This window comes from Neomonachus schauinslandi, chromosome 5 (genome assembly GCF_002201575.2).
Source record: "Neomonachus schauinslandi chromosome 5, ASM220157v2, whole genome shotgun sequence".
NCBI classification, from domain to species: Eukaryota; Metazoa; Chordata; class Mammalia; order Carnivora; family Phocidae; genus Neomonachus; species Neomonachus schauinslandi.
The window spans coordinates 68770538-68786552 of NC_058407.1; the positions used below are offsets into that span (position 1 = coordinate 68770538).

The 16015-nt window shown below is 41.6% G+C and overlaps 1 protein-coding gene across 1 annotated transcript in view; it reads left to right on the top strand.

The window, feature by feature from the left end:
- Positions 1–762: 762 nt before the first annotated feature.
- Positions 763–16015, top strand: part of ADAMTS20 (ADAM metallopeptidase with thrombospondin type 1 motif 20) — a 168136-nt gene continuing 152883 nt past the window's right edge. Inside the window, exons 1-3 of the mRNA XM_021704883.1 lie at positions 763–853; positions 1431–1792; positions 13667–13829. Of these exons, the coding sequence (XP_021560558.1) occupies positions 763–853; positions 1431–1792; positions 13667–13829 (616 nt within the window). The remainder of the gene's footprint in view (positions 854–1430; positions 1793–13666; positions 13830–16015) is intronic.

Consider the following 16015-nt stretch of genomic DNA (forward strand, 5'->3'; position numbering starts at 1 on the left):
GTCATTAAGCTTCATTGGAGTTACCTCTTGCCTACAGAAACTTCCCGCTGTAGCTTATTTTATCTTGCTCAAAAAGTCTAAAATTACCATGAAACATAAATAACAGAAACTTTCCAACTGATGCTTTTCATTTCATTGTAAGAACTAAAAAACCCTCACACACCTATCACCTATCTGGACCTCGACCTCACACAGCTGGATGATGATGTCCAGCTAGCCCTCAGACTAGGCACAGCACGTTGCTCTCCCAGAGCTGGAGCCCGCTGGGGACCGCACTCCGCGTGCGGCTGGGAGTTGGGGGCGGGCTGCACGCGGGAGGGCGAGTCCGGGCCGCGCCTCCTGCTGATTGGCCGGGCCCGGCCCCTAGAGGCGGGCTCTCCCCCGCGGTCCCCCGGCCTGGGGTGGCTATATTGGCACCGTTCCTGCTAGGTTGAGTTGCTTCCTCGCGTTGATCTGGACTTAGGGAGAAGGCGTTTGAGGGCAGTGCGGGTGCAGGAAGCGGAGCGAGGCTGCCGAGAGCGAGCCGGGAGCTGTGGGGCTGCAGTGCGATGAAGCAGCGGCTCAGCGAGCGGAGGCTGGCGGTGTGGCGAGACGGTCCGGCCCGGGGCCGGGACTGCTGCTCCGGAGGCTGCTGAGGCGCCGCGGCGGTCGGCGCAGAGCACGGCGGGCGAGAGGGAGGAGAGGCTGCGGAGCGCGGGGAAGCCGGGCTGGGCGGCGGCGGCTCGGGTTGGCCTCCCGCGTTGGGATCCCCCGGGTGGAACCATGCGGGTGGCCAAGTGGCTGACGGGGCTGCTCTACCAGCTCTCGCTCTTCATCACTAGGTCTTGGGAAATTCACTTCCACCCCAGGCAAGGTAAGGTCACTGCGGGATGCCTCCAGCAGCGAGTTGGGGGCGAGGGGCCCGAGTGGGACAGGGGGAAGGTGTGGGGTGGGTGACTCAGCCCCGTTGTGAGGATCCTGGTCCTGCAGGGGCTCGCGGGACTCTGGGATCAGCCAGCCCCAAGCATCCCGAGAGGTTGCGGCTGCGCCGGGTTTCGAGGAATCGCGCGCGCTGGGACCGGTCTCGCTCCTGGGACCACGCGGTGGGGGCGCGTGGGGGCAGAGAGGCGCGTGCGCCAGGACGGCACCAGTTGGCGGCTGGGAAGCAAAGAGGGATGGGTTGTTCGGGGCCAAGAGTGTCAGGGTCTTTGCTTGGGAAGGTTAGAGCAAGTCGGGGCTGTGGGAAAGCAGAGCACGTGTGTGTGTGTGTGTGTGTGTGTGTGTGTGTGTGTGTGTGTGTGTGAGCGCGCGCGCGCGCTCTCGTCAGCTTGTGTGCATTTGTCGTGCCCCCGGGTGTATTGGGACCTGGGGCGTTTGGTTGAAGTTTGGGGTCGTGGAGTTGGAAACGCGTGTGGACGGGGGGCTCAGTGGCCATATTTCTGTGGTTGTAGAAGCTCTGGTAAGGACGCTGGTCTCCTACGAAGTGGTGACCCCCGCGCGGGTCAATGAGTTTGGCGAAGTGTTCCCTCAGAGCCACCACTTCAGCCGGAGGAAGCGCAGCTCCGAGGCGCTGGAGCCCACGCCATTCAGGACCCACTACCGAATCAGCGCCTACGGGCAGCTCTTCCAGCTGAACCTGAGCGCGGACGCGGCCTTCCTGGCCGCGGGCTACACGGAGGTGCACCTGGGAGCCGCGGCGCGCGGGGCGGAGGAGCGCAGCGTGGTGCCTCCAGATCTCCGCCACTGCTTCTATCGAGGCCAGGTCAATGCTCGCGATGATCACACAGCGGTCTTCAGCCTCTGTGGAGGACTGGTAAGTGCCCTCGGGCCCCTCCGGCGTTTTTCTTGGGATCCAGTTAAGGGCTGTGTTAATGGAGTTGGTCAGTTGGGTTTTTCCAAGTTGATGGTTGGTGACCCCAGAGGTCAGAGGAGGTTATCAGAGGGATTAGCACCTAGATGAACCCAGGTCGGAGGCCACTCTTTCTTGCAATGGGGGTGGGGAGGGGGTGGAGGATCCGTAGTCTCTACCTGCTGCAAAACTGACCCCTCTGTGCAAAGCTGGGGAGACTCCTGAAAATGTCCGATCTTGAGGGAGTCTCAAGCGGCCCTTAGCGGCCCTTTGGGGCCTGTGCCACACGTGAAATGTCTTTTCATTCAGGAGGGCAGTTGACTTCACTGACAAACTCCTGACCACTTAAGCACTCCCATGAATTAAATCTCCTTGAATTTAGAAGGAAATGAATATATATAAAATGAAAATCTCAAAAGGAAAAGTTGGTTTTCTTGATCGTATGGGGATGGCCATAGAGGCTGAATCTGCCCGTGTTCAAAATGCACCACATATGACAGCATCTACAGAGCCCTGGTGCTAGCAAGTAAGAAATGATCATTAGAGTGACAGGAGTAAAAAATGGAGATTTTGTGTAGAGGAAGAAAAAAACTTTATTGTGGAGAGAGGAAATGAAATAAAATAGTGGGTTCTTTGTGTTTTGTTCCTCTCCCTTGAAGGCAGAGGTTCTAACCTTTTTTTCTTTCCTTAGCCATAAACTTCTTCAGTCTGGGGAAACTTAGGACATTTTCTCAACGTACTTTAAATGCGTAAAATGTTAATTGGCTTCCTTTTTAGTACTAACAGTAATCAAAATGTTACAAATACTACAACTTATGGTTTCACAATACTCTTCATTAATGCATTAAGTGATCTATTGGGGAGGGGTCTATTTACTGTGGTAGTGATAATGAGTATAAACTCTCCAGATAGCTACATCAACTCTGATACAAAGGTATCTTATTGATAACAAAGTTACAATGTCTGTGGTTTTACCTACAATAATAATTAAAGGAAATGTTAAGTATCAGAAGTTAGTGAAAATAGGTCTAACACTTTCCCATCTAAGTTTATGAAACCCCAGGTTTTAATAGTTTCGTTAAAATAGATACTTCATTAACTCCTGATTAAAGACCTATTCAAGAAGAAACAACTAGGAATTTGGTTACTGGATTCTAGCATTCAAATGCAATGCTTCCTCTCAGGTTAATTGATGTAGGATGTCTTGGTGTAAGTTTTGGTCATTACTAAGTAAATTTGGAAGGTCTCGGTGTAAGTTTTGGTCATTACTAAGTAAATTTGGAAGGTCTCCTTGCTCTTTTTTCATGCTACTTTGAGCTACAGTTACATGGAATGCCTTGAACAATTTCCTTTTCTGCCATGTTAAATGTAGAAAGCTTGCAACACCAGAATGGCAGAAACACTATTTACACAGCCACCTATATATCAAAGGAAAGAAAAATATTCTTTTCTAGAACCTTTCAGAATGCTTAGCTCGTCTGGAAAATTCTAGATTTACTACCACAATTTGTCATGGTTAATGTTTTCTTGATTTAGTATTTCACGGCATGGAAAAACATTCCAGATGGGAAGCATTATTAGTGATGTTTCTGCTCATGTTGATTCATAATGCTGGTGTAGTTCAAATTATTACTCAGTATCCCCTTTCTGAAATCAAGAAACAGTTGGAAATGTTTTTAGGTCTTGACTGGAGTTCATCCTCACCCATTACTGTGCCAGTTTGGATATAGTTGTCTAAGTTATACATTATTAATCTGACTCATGTATGCACTTTGCTTTTGAAAGATTTATTGCCCTTATCACACTTAACATTTTAAAAACTTTATTTTATACCTATGTGTTTTAATTTCTTTGTAAGGCTGCATTGAGGACATCAGTCATGGTAGAGATAGAATTAGCTATAGATACATAACAGATACTAGCCATGTATTTATGACTGTGTCCTTCTTTCTACCGAATCAGTCATTAACTTCCTTTAGAATAATGGTGTCCTCAAATAGCTGAACCTCTGGTAGGTCCTACAGTCCATTTGTCATTATATGCAATTCTTCTTAGTCTTTAGATTGGATAAAGTTGTTGTACTGACAACCTGGACCAGCTGGATTGTTTGCAGATCAATCTTGATACAATGCCTATGAAGTTACTACTGTTAATCTTCTGGCCCTGCTCCTTCTTGCTTCCGGACTGATATTTGACTTTGTGTATGTGACTGTGATCTAGCTTTGACCTCTGTCAGTCCATTAAACATTAAGATTGAAGTTTACTGAAGGTTAGAGCCAGACTTAAAATTTGGAGTTCTTTTCTAGTTCCTTTTCTTGCTCTAAGTTTGCTTTTAATTATAAATGAATGTTGTATTTTCCTGAATATATTGAAATGAGCATGTGATTTCCTTTTTTTTTTTTTTTTGCTGTTGTGTATTGTCCCCTACATTGCTAGATTCAAGCATACATTGACTACTGATGAAAACTGACCCCATAGCAGGCCATAGTGTTTGTCCTGAGGTCATTGTTTGGGAGGAAAGTAGAGAGATGATCCTTCAGTTCCTCTAGCTGAATTCTAGGCCTGAGAACTCGTGGCCTCCTTCGCTCAGTTGAGGCTCCTGGACGTCCCTCCTGGGCTCTCACTGGTGCTGCCTCTCCCTGCGAGGTCTGGCTGCAGCACTTACCTGATCTGTCTGGCGGCTGCACTGTGCAGCCTTTATCAGTCACTTTGCTTCTGCTGCTGTACCTTCACCACACAAGGTGGCTTAGTGATGCTGTTGGTAACCTTCCAGAATCTTCTACGGGTCTGAAACCCTCCATGGCATTTGAAAGTCAAGGGGGACTTAGTTCTTCCCTTTACCAAATTCTGCCCCACCTCTAACTTTGTGGGGGTGTATGTGGGGGAGTATCCCTTTCAGAGGGTCCCTTCCCTGAATCCCACTTAGCATGCTGAAGCATTTCTCTTGGCAGTTCCCTTAAACTAACATGTCTTCTGTCTCTAGGATCTTAATCCTCGGTGGAGAAGTTGGCACATGTACATCTTGTCATGTTTCTTATGTCTCCTGTCCCCCTTTTCTTCCAGGAATCCATGAAGTTCCCCTTTCGAATCTTGTTTAGTTGATCAGTTCCCCCTCCCATCTTCCCACTTCAGGTAGCATTTACCCTCTCTCTGGTGGCTACTGAGGAATGTATTTTAGAGGAAGGGAATGAAAACCAAAATGCTTTCAAAATATCTATGTGCAATCATTTAAAAAAAAATTGACACATGAATTCCATTTAGTGGAATGCTAGTGTTGCTTTAACCCTCAACATGCAGACTTTAATTTCTGTATATTTTTTTTTCCCGTTCTTAGAAGTCTTGGTATTTACATATTTCACTAAATCACTGAACCCTGACTAGTACTTTTAAGTGTTTTGGGCCAAGAACCAGAAGGGTCTGCCAGAAGTCTTGTTTCATGTGTGTATAACTTCTGCTTTTCTGTTTAATTTCTCATAAGTATAACAATTCAAACATGTCTGAACAGATTTATTCATTTGTAAAATCTACAGTAGATATGAAAATGGAACTGAATCCCAAAGTTACCTGCAAGTCATAATGGCTCATCAGACTTTTTTAGTCCATTGATAAACTGTCACAGAACGTATAGTTATCAGGTCTTAATACCTCTATATTCAACTTTAAGCTTTGTTTTCATGGTCCTATTCTCGATCTTCTCATAACGTTAGCACTATTGCCAAAGTAGAGGTCAGTATTTTAATGAGCTGAATTTTGGGTGTATATTGTCAGGATGGCACATATAAATTATACAGAGGCTTTTCCCAACAACCTCTGTGCCTACTAAGCCTCTTCTCATATTACCCATTGGGTTCCCTTCTTCCAAAGGCCCTCAGGGACTAACGCGACTGCCTAGACTGTTAACTTCACTATTTTTTGGTGGGATTTGAGGCAATGCAGTCTTTTTGGTTGAAAGAAACCGTTTCCAGATGTCATAAAACCAGACATTGCATCTGGCTTCTACAGTGTTCTCCCTTCTGCAGTAACTTGCAGTGGTGCTGTGTACTTTTTTGAAGTTTCTCCTAACCATTCTGCAGCATGTCAGGCACTAATGCTCTGATTATTCAGTTGCTTTAGTGACTTCTGGTTCAGTTTCCATACGGTTATTTCCTATCTGTGTCTTTACTGGTTTTGGTCTATTCTGGGAAAATTTTCTGAACTTCCTATTTGCCCACAACTAACACAGCCCCAGATCATTACATATGCCATTCTGTATTCATAGTTTTTTGTGGAAAAAATTCACAAGGACCTCTTAGTTATTCACATACTCCATCAAGTACTCCAATACAAGGGAGAATTTCTTATGCCTCTTAAAATTCTAGTCTTCGTCTAGGTCTCCAAGAAGCAAATGACAAGATGGGATTGTGTGTGCAAACATTTTATTTAGGAGAAGTGCCCATGTCAGAGAAAATAGACTGGTGAAATTTGAAACGGGGAGGATGAGAATGTTGGGTAGAGGCATCCAAGCCTGCTGGGGAGTCTAAGCAAGGTTCAACAAAGCTTGCCCCAAGCCAAATTGGGCTGGGAGAAGAATCTCCCACCTAAGGATGAGTATACCTTTGGTATCGTCACACTCCATTACTAAATGGGAGTAGCACTTGAGAGCGAGATGGCTGGGCTGCAAACAATGATGGAGTTTAAACCCCAATAGCTGGGACTCCTGACCAATTATGCTTAGCGTTCTCAGGGCCACCATATACTGACACCAGGCACACAAACGTTTGGAGTCTGTTTGATGCTGTTGAGAGGAATATGGAAAGTGCTGTGTGAACTTTGAGGAAGGAGTAAGGGCATTGAGACCTGTGCTGGAAATAGGACTCTCAATTGGACTTTCAGGGATGACTCCATGTGGATATGGGAAGTCAAGGGTTGCTTATGGCCCTGAGCAGCTGGAAAAGTGGGTGGATTGGGAAGGGAGGGTGAGGCAGACCTCACATTAAGGCTTGGACTCACTGTGAAAGAGTGAGGCTGGAGCTGGGATGGTGGGTTGGTTTCATGTGGTAGGAGGGGCCTCCCCTAATGCAGTACTGTGAAGGGTATGGGGGAGGCAGAGAGTCACTGAAAGCACCACTCTTTTAGTGGACCATGGGTAGGGAAGAGGAGCCCCTTGAAATAAAATGGTTGTATCAGCGAAGGGGAAGAGTGGGTGCCTATGGAGGGTATGCTACTGTAGACCAGAGGTTCTCAACTGGGGGCAGTTTTGTCCCTTGGGATTCTTGGTGATGCTTTGGAGACCATTTGGGCAGTTACAATTGGGGGTGTGTATAGTGGGTGCTCCTAGCATCTACTGGCTAGAGGACAGGGATGTTGCTAAACTTCCCCCACTGCATAGAACAGTCTCCTACACAAATAACTCTAAATGTCAGTGCTGGAGTTGAACAGCCTTGCAGAAGACACATTAGAATTTTGGACCCTAAAAGGAGATCAAAATGATTTTTGGCTTACTTAAATGACAGCATGATCCTGTGACCATTAACCAAGAAAGATAATGACAGAACAGGTGGCAAGTAAGAGCTAGTTCTAGAAACATGTGTTTGGTTCCAGAATAGGTTTATATATTATTCACGATACTTTGAGTTTATATTTCCTTTGTCTAGAATATCCTTTCTCTTAAACTCTTAATCCTTCAGATCAATTTTAAGCCTTTCCTTTTCTCTGATCTTCTCTAGGCAGAGCTGACCAGACCTGCCTTTGTTCCACTACTGGATGACTGCTTATACACCATATATTGAATTGTGGTTGTTCACACTTCTACTTTAGATTTTAACTGCAGAGATGATTGTAACACCCAATACAGAACATAAAAATGCTCGATAACATAGATGGATGAATGAGCTAAAGCAGCTTTTAATGTGCTAAGTAATTAGGCTAGTTCTTTACATCAGTCATGCAATGCAAGAAAATTATTTTAGGAATTTTAGTTGAAATACTTGGACATACATTAAAAAATTGTGCATAGGTTAAGTCTTAGGTATCTAAGTGGTATCATTCATATGGGGTTATATCGTACCTTGTTACCTGAGTCTTTATTGTTTTGCTCATACTTCCTGTTTTCTATAAAATATACTTAAGCTATTCAATTCATACTATTCAGGGGAAGAAAGATTCTTTTTTGAACAAATACTTAGAAAGCATTTATTATATACTAACCACTGTTAGATACCGGTGGTACAATAATGTCATTATAAGAACATTCAAATATTCATGAGCTACATGAATGCTTTATTACCACAGTAATAGCATGAAGCCATATTGGCTCTTGTCTACCTTAGTCCAAAAGTGACACACTACTTCTGTTTACATTCTACTGATGCCTGGCTCTACTCAGATGCAAAGGGCTAGAAAATGAGGGGCAAGTAATAGGACCAGGAGCAAGAGAGAATAGATACTGTTGATCACCACCAGTCTTTACCACAGGCTGTCCTTTTATTCATCAAATGTCCATTTGTTCTCTTCCTACACATCACAGTCATCTTGTCTACAAGGAGACAACCTCACAGAGGCACTGTCTTTATCCCCAGCCCTATATACAGCATGACTGCAACCCTAATCTTAAACTTCCTGTGGAAAGAAGAGGCACCTATTAGTAACTGATTTATAGCAATCTTGGACTTCTTCTGCAGAGGGGCTGTGGAGATCTACTATGGCAAGAGAGTCCTTTGATTCCCTTCCTTGATTCCTCTTTCTGGGAAGTCCAGTCAGCAAGGCCTCTGGTTCTGCTCTCTGCGAGGGTCTCCATGGCCACATCTAAGCTTCCGGGAGGATGCTGTCAGGTGGTGGGAGTGGGGACAGTTTTCAGGAATGCTGAGGTAATTGAGGGTCTATGGATTATGTTACAACTGAAGCAGTCAAGGCTTCTTTAGTCTAGGCCATGGTTTCTTTGACAACTTAATACCTCAAAAATTTAGTTGACTTCTGATGGCAGATCAAGTTTTGGTAATTGCTTCAAGTTAGTTTTCTGCGACAGTTGCCAAAGTCTAGAAGGCATTTATGTTAAAACTGAATGTTAAGAATATCTCCTACTGAAAAGCAAAGTATTGTATTCTCACCTCACCAATAAGCTCAGTAGAAGTCCAGCTGTACTAAAGTAGAACAAAACCACAGTATATGGTAAACTTTAGGGAAAAATACAGTGGGAGATAAGAAAATGAAGAATATTTGCCTAAATAATTGAAAAGTACATATGTTAATTGTAAATCATAAGAAACTAGAAAAAAAACAGACTATAAATATGACATCGTCTGGCAGGTGTATGGCATGTGTCCTTCTAGATTTTACATATTTTCAAGTAAACTTGACATAATATTTCAACAATCGATCATGAAGGTATTTCCATTGGGGCGCCTGGGTGGCTCAGTCGTTAAGCATCTGCCTTCGGCTCAGGTCATGATCCCAGGGTCCTGGGATCGAGCCCCACATCAGGCTCCCTGCTCAGTGGGAAGCCTGCTTCTCCCTCTCCCACTCCCCCTGCTTGTGTTCCCTCTCTCGCTGTGTCTCTCTCTGTGAAATAAATAAACAAAATCTTAAAAAAAAAAAAGATATTTCCATTATACACCTACAAAACCGTTCTGAATGATTTCTTACAAGTTCTTAATTGTTATAATTTTAGGTTTTATGTATCCAGATATTTCAGTAAGAAGTCAGGAGAGACTGTCCTGAGAACCACTCCCTAGATCCCCAAGAATGTTGACCATTCTTTCCACTTTTAGTGAGTTCCTATAACTTCAAAAACACCTTTGTGCCTACAAGAAAGAAAACTATTACAGAATTTATTCCTTGTTATTGATGTTGCTGGGACACTACTTGCATCAGACTCCCTTGGCTACCTAAGGCTTAGGTGGATGATGAGTTCAGAGTCCTTTTCTTGATGCTTATGAGCAAGGATTGGTGAGAGTGTTCTCTTTTTGGGGGGAAGTATAGGTAGTGCATTTTTTCTTTATTGCCCCTTCTCACTTTTATACTGGAGATCTGGAGTTCTCCCATGGAAAGGGGAATAAGGAATGCTGCTAGAGGGAAGAAAGACTCCTCTTATTGGAAACCTTAGAATTTTCTACTTCAGCGTTGTGGAACCAACTAGATTTTCTTCATATTGTTGATTCATTCAATGCGTGCTTATGTGTAATACGCTATTTCCTAGGCTTCATCAGTGGTGTTATAATGAACTGTTTGGGAGAAAAAACCTTATGCATCGAATGGAGGATCCCAAAGTAAAAATGAATCTGAGTTCATCTTCACAATCTTTCATTACGTAACAGTTACAGTCTGCCTAGGGGGAAAAGGGTGGCTGTAACATCTGTGTTTTTTTTTTTTTTTTTTTAAGATTTTATTTATTTATTTGAGACAGAGAGAATGAGAGACAGAGAGCATGAGAGGGAGGAGGGTCAGAGGGAGAAGCAGACTCCCTGCCGAGCAGGGAGCCCGATGCGGGACTCGATCCCAGGACTCCAGGATCATGACCTGAGCTGAAGGCAGTCTCTTAACCAACTGAGCCACCCAGGCACCCGTAACATCTGTGTTTTTAGTGGAGAATTTTTCATCCCATTTCAAAATCATTGACATTTTAACACCTTGCCTTTCTCGGGAAATTAGGTAGATTTACTTCTGTTTTGCTCTACAAGTCATGGAATTGAGAGTCTGATATGAAGTGACTTGCCCAAGTTTCTGTAAGTGCAAACACAGGACTCCTATTCAGGCTCCTATTATAAATAGCATTAAACTGATTCTCATTATATGACTTATGAATAACTACCACCATGAAGACTGAAAAACTTAATTGCTGGTGATCCAACCCTGAAATTAAAATCTAATTTTATTAATTGAGAGCAATTTGTTACTAAAATTCTCAGTGGAGGCTCTAATTGCCATACTCAATCAGACATTATTTTTGAATGTTCTGTAGTTGCCAATACTAATGTGATAACTGTAAACAATTTGGGAAAAGCGTCCAAACGATTTACATATTCTACTTGTTTTTACTCTTTAATGAAATCTGAGTACATTATTGGTTGTGGCTATAGTACATGTGTTTGCCATGTATTTGGAAAAAAGTATGTATAAATGCCACAATATGAAGTAACATTTTGGAAAAACAATTACATATATAAAAATACTCTAAACATAAAAATTTTGACCCATGAAAATAAATTGGAACCAGTTGTATATATAATCACTTACTGCCTTTCAGTACAGCTTGGCAAATAGATCATTGCTCCAATAACTGGGAAACCCTTGCCCAAGTGAAAACTAGTTTTGCTGCTTTTAATAGTCCTTAAAAGAAAGTGTCTGGAATTTGATTGGCATTTCTCACGAATCAAATTGCAGTGGCCCTCTGCAGATAGGCAGGTTGCTAAAAATATGGCATGATCTAAATATAATTCTATGAACCACCTGTTTTAAGTCCTCCAATTTCTTACCAGGTTCCTTTCCAAGTTGGAAAAAAAATGCATCCTTAAGAGCCTTTAGGCAAAGCTCTAATACTTTTACTTGAACAGAAAGTCCTCTGCAACAGGGTGGATTATAGAAAAGATGATAGAAGTAACATAAGTTCCTCATGTATAAACACAGAGCAGTCACTTTGAAGACTGATTATTCTTGAAGTATTCTAAAACATAAGGTTCTTGTTGAAGAAAAGCCTTTGACTTATAAAGGCCATATTCTAGCACAACGTAAAAGGAGGTTCTGATAGACTCTGGATAGAGCTGTTCTCACGTCCATGTGGGAATTCAAGTTTGACCCCTGTGCAGCCTTATTGGAACGTTAGGATAGACATATAGAAGTTAGATCTTAATCCAAAAAGAGTATAAAAATTTCCAAGGTAGATCTTCAGTATAGCTTGGGAAAAGTAGTTTTGTATTCAAAGTAGTTTTGTAGATGCATTTAGATATGTAATAAGCCACCTCATGTCTATTGGTATCTTTTACCAAGATACAATCACATTTCCCTTCTTCAGTATGCTTTTTTAAAAAGGCGGAAAGCAATTTTTCCATGGGTTCATTTACTCAGGTTTCAAAAATAGTGTCTTTGTTACTTATAAGCATACTTGAAATTATTTTTTCTGGGAAGCTACAGGGAGGTGGAATTTTGTTATATATTGAAAATAAGTGATTTGTAGTTATAGTTGGAAAACAGGAACTGGTAGAATTAGATATGCTAGAGCATAGGCCGCTAGAAGAGTATCCAAGAAATAACTGGAGGTCTTTTTGTACACTACATGGAATGTGTATTCTTTGTAACCACAGGATATTCCACTGTATGGCTATACCATACTTTATGTAAATAGACATGGTCAGTGGTCTTTGAATTGGGTCTGTTTGCAGTTTTAACATTTCTGGAGTCATTTCGATAAATCCTATTTACCAGAAAATTATCTCTCTCATAAATTCTCCCTCACGGTCTATTTTTTTGCTTTCCTCAGGCACTGGCATCTTGTAATCTTTCTCTTCCAACTGTCATACCATTGCTATCACTATAAATCCAGTTCTTTTACCTCTATTCAAGGTTCCAGCCTTTATCTTAGAACTGCTAGTATTTTTTTTTTTTTTTTTGGCCACCATCTATAACACACAATATGTATAGGCAAAAGCTCTACTCTTATGGAACCTGATTTTAGTGAGTAGTATCAGACAAAAATGAGGTAGTGATAATTGCTTTGAAGAATAATGAAACTGGGTAAAAAGGGTAGATCTAGGAGGTGGGGTGATGAATGTCGAGCAGAAACCAGTGGTGGGGGAGTGCTTGAGGCAGAAGTTTAAGTGCAAAGGTCCTGAGGTAGGCATTTTCTTGTCATATGTGAGGAATATCAGAGGCACCAGGAGCTCTAGAATGAGCTAAGGTGGAAGTGGGAGAAGTCACAATTGTTGGTCACCTGTGTGTTTGGAGGGACATTGGGGGAAGGGTGGGCACATCAGGACATTGTAGACTGTGGTAAGGACTTTGGATTTTACTGAATGACTTAGTCATGTTTGTTTGAGTGACATGATCTAGACTTGAGAAATTACTGTGATTCGTCCATAGAGACTAGACTAGGGGTTGTTGGTTTATAGAGGAAACAGAATGTGAGGTTAGATCATGGATGTGGTAGTAAAAATTTTCAGAAGTGGTTGGATTTCAGTTATGCCTTGAAGGTTGAACCATCAGGATTTGCAGACGAATTGAATGTGGGATGTTAGTATGGGCACAAGAGCCCATCCTTGATTTCTCTAAGAACTTCTGGCCTGAACCATTGGAATAATACTGTTGCCATTTAGTGACATAGGGACCATTGGAGAAAGGGCAGGTTTGGGCTGAAAATCAAGAGTTTGGCTTTGGGCATGTTCAGGTTGAGAATGCTACTAGTTATGTAAGTGGAGATGTTGAAAGGCAAGTTAGATAGTGGATTCTGGAATTCAGAAGGTAGGTCTTCGTGAAAACTCCGTACTGCTCACAAATTCTAAATTGCTAGCATCACCTTTAAGAGCTCTTATCTGACCCCAGACAACCTTAAGTCTTGTCTCTCACTCACTGCCTTATATGGACCAAGCCAAACAGGCTTTCTCATTATTAGAATGTTTGATGTTGTTACCTAAGCCATTGTTTATACCTGGAATGCCGGTCATCTCAACTCTGCCTATTAGAACACTGCCCAGTCTGCATGACTCCGTACATAAGAGCATGAAGGGAACCACGGAAAGGAAATGTTCTAGTCAGTGGATGACACTTAGTGAACAGACTTCTGGAGGTCCTGCTTCTGTGTGTGCTCACTTTAACCTGTGGCACTGCATGCTTTCCCTTAGTGACCAAGTTAATTATTTTCTTTGTTTTCAGATGGGAACATTTAAAGCGCATGATGGTGAATATTTCTTAGAACCTATAATGAAGGCAGATGGGAGCGAACATGAAGATGATCATAACAAGCCACATCTTATATACAGACAGGAATTAAAGAGCAACTATTTTCTGCAATCTCACAAGCCTTGTGAAGTTTCAGGTAAACTATGAAGTAAAACTTTTTGGGTAAAATTATACTATTTAAGTATTTCTCTAGGTTATAATTGACATATCTTCCTTAAATATGGAAGTATGATATTTTAAACAAATTTTCTTGGCCCATAAGGACCCATTAGTGCAATTAGTGGCTGTGGGCAATTTTGTAAACTAAATTCAGATCCAAAAAAGTATTCGCTATGGGATTTGTAGCAAATAATCATAAACTTCTTACTTCAATCGGTTAGTCACACTAGTATGCTTTTTCTTAGCAAAAGTTTAGATAACTGAGCAAGCTAAGTAACAATAACCCGTTGTTCAATTTTGTACCCTTTCAACTTTATGTGTAAAAGAAACCCTTTTATAGTTGTCTCACTCTTGCTCAGCATGGTTTTTGAGGTTTATGTTGGTGTGTGCGGAAGTTCATTCTTCATTGCTATGCAGTATTGAGTACATTACAGTTCATCTATCCATTTTCCTATTGACCAACTTTTGGGCTACTTGCAGTTTGTCATTATTATAAACAATGCTGCTGTGAATTATCTTGTCCCCATCTGCTGTGTTTGAGGTTCTCCCAAGTATACACATAGGTAGAGAATTCCACATTGTTATGTAAAATGGTTTTTGACTTTATACTTCCACCAGCATGACGTATATTTTTGATTTTTTTCCTACAAAATTCAGACTAAAGATTTATAATGGATTAGAAGGTAGGAATCCTAGGTATCTATAAAGTATAAATCTGTTGGTGGTAAAATATTTGTGCATTGAAGTCCTAGTAAGAGTTGTGTCCATATATGTACATGAATCTTCATATCCTTGTCATTCTCTGAAGAATGGAGAAAGGCACCTGCAGTTATCATCAAAGTACAAAATCTAGACAAAGGAGTGGGATTAGAAAGGATTTATTTGAGATTGTAGGTGTCCATAAACTATAGTTCCAAACACTGCAGTGCCGTCTGTTTTGGGATATAATGATATGTAGGCCTTTGAAGGTTTTCTCTGGGAATGCACTTCTTAACCTTTGCTATTATAAGAGTGCCATTTTGGAGTGGTTCTCACTGTGTCTAAGGCCGTGTTTTAAATCTATTGACATAATAGATGCCTTTCTTATGCTTTTAATATGAGCATAAGGGTTTCATTTTTATGGCTTCAAAGAAAACACAAATGGGTACAGCTTCACAATAGAATTCTACAGAAGGCAGCTTATGCTTGTTCTGATCTACCATTCAGGAGCAGCTTGTTTAATGAATTGTTTAGCTTCTTAAGAAAACCACCAAGTAGACACTCTGAATGCATAAATGTTTCACATAATGATATGCAGGGTTTCGCATTCACACTTAGTGTTCATTATCAGAAAGAGAATGGTACAAGAAAAGCCAGAGTCTTTTAAAACATTTTTTATACTAAAGATTTATTATAAAAAACACAAAAAAATAGAAAGCTATGGAATTGTTTTTTAACCACAATGTACTTTTCCACAACATTTAATTACTAAAACATTGAAGGCAGTATCCATTCTTTTCAATTCTTAAAGTACCTCCATTTTAAAGTATAATTAACATACATATCTTTAATCACAAAGCAATCAATTAATGGCCTAAATAATTAGCTGCTAATCATCATTTTGTTCGTGAAAATGGAGAGTTGTGAATGTAAGCAGTAAAATGTTGTCAAAGGCTTTTTCTTCCCCAATTCACACACTATTCAGAAATACTTGCAGGATCTTACATTCTATAGCTGAACATTCATGAGAACCTCTTCCAATAGGTTGGCTTAAAGATTTAGCATATGAACCAAAAAGGTTAAGTGGAAAAGGAAAAGTCATTTTTTCCATACATCTGTTGATCGTCTTAATTCATTATGACCCTAAAATGTTGCAATTCATAGCAGTTTCAGCCTTGGTGAATTAGGTTGTTTTCAGCATCAGATTTCACCATGTGCCTTGAGGCCATACAAATTATATTTGGTAGCCAAACCTAGTTATTGTGGATACCAGGCTCCCAGGTAGACCTCAGACATAGTCTAAGTAAAATTGAGTAGAAATGGCAAAACACACAGAAAACCCACAAGGTGAGCAAACAACCGCTGCACCCCCCACAACACTACCACCATCTACCCTAACAAAACTAAGACCTCAGAATGCAGAAGCTCTGAAAAGGTTGACAGGAATGAAAAATCTTCTGGATT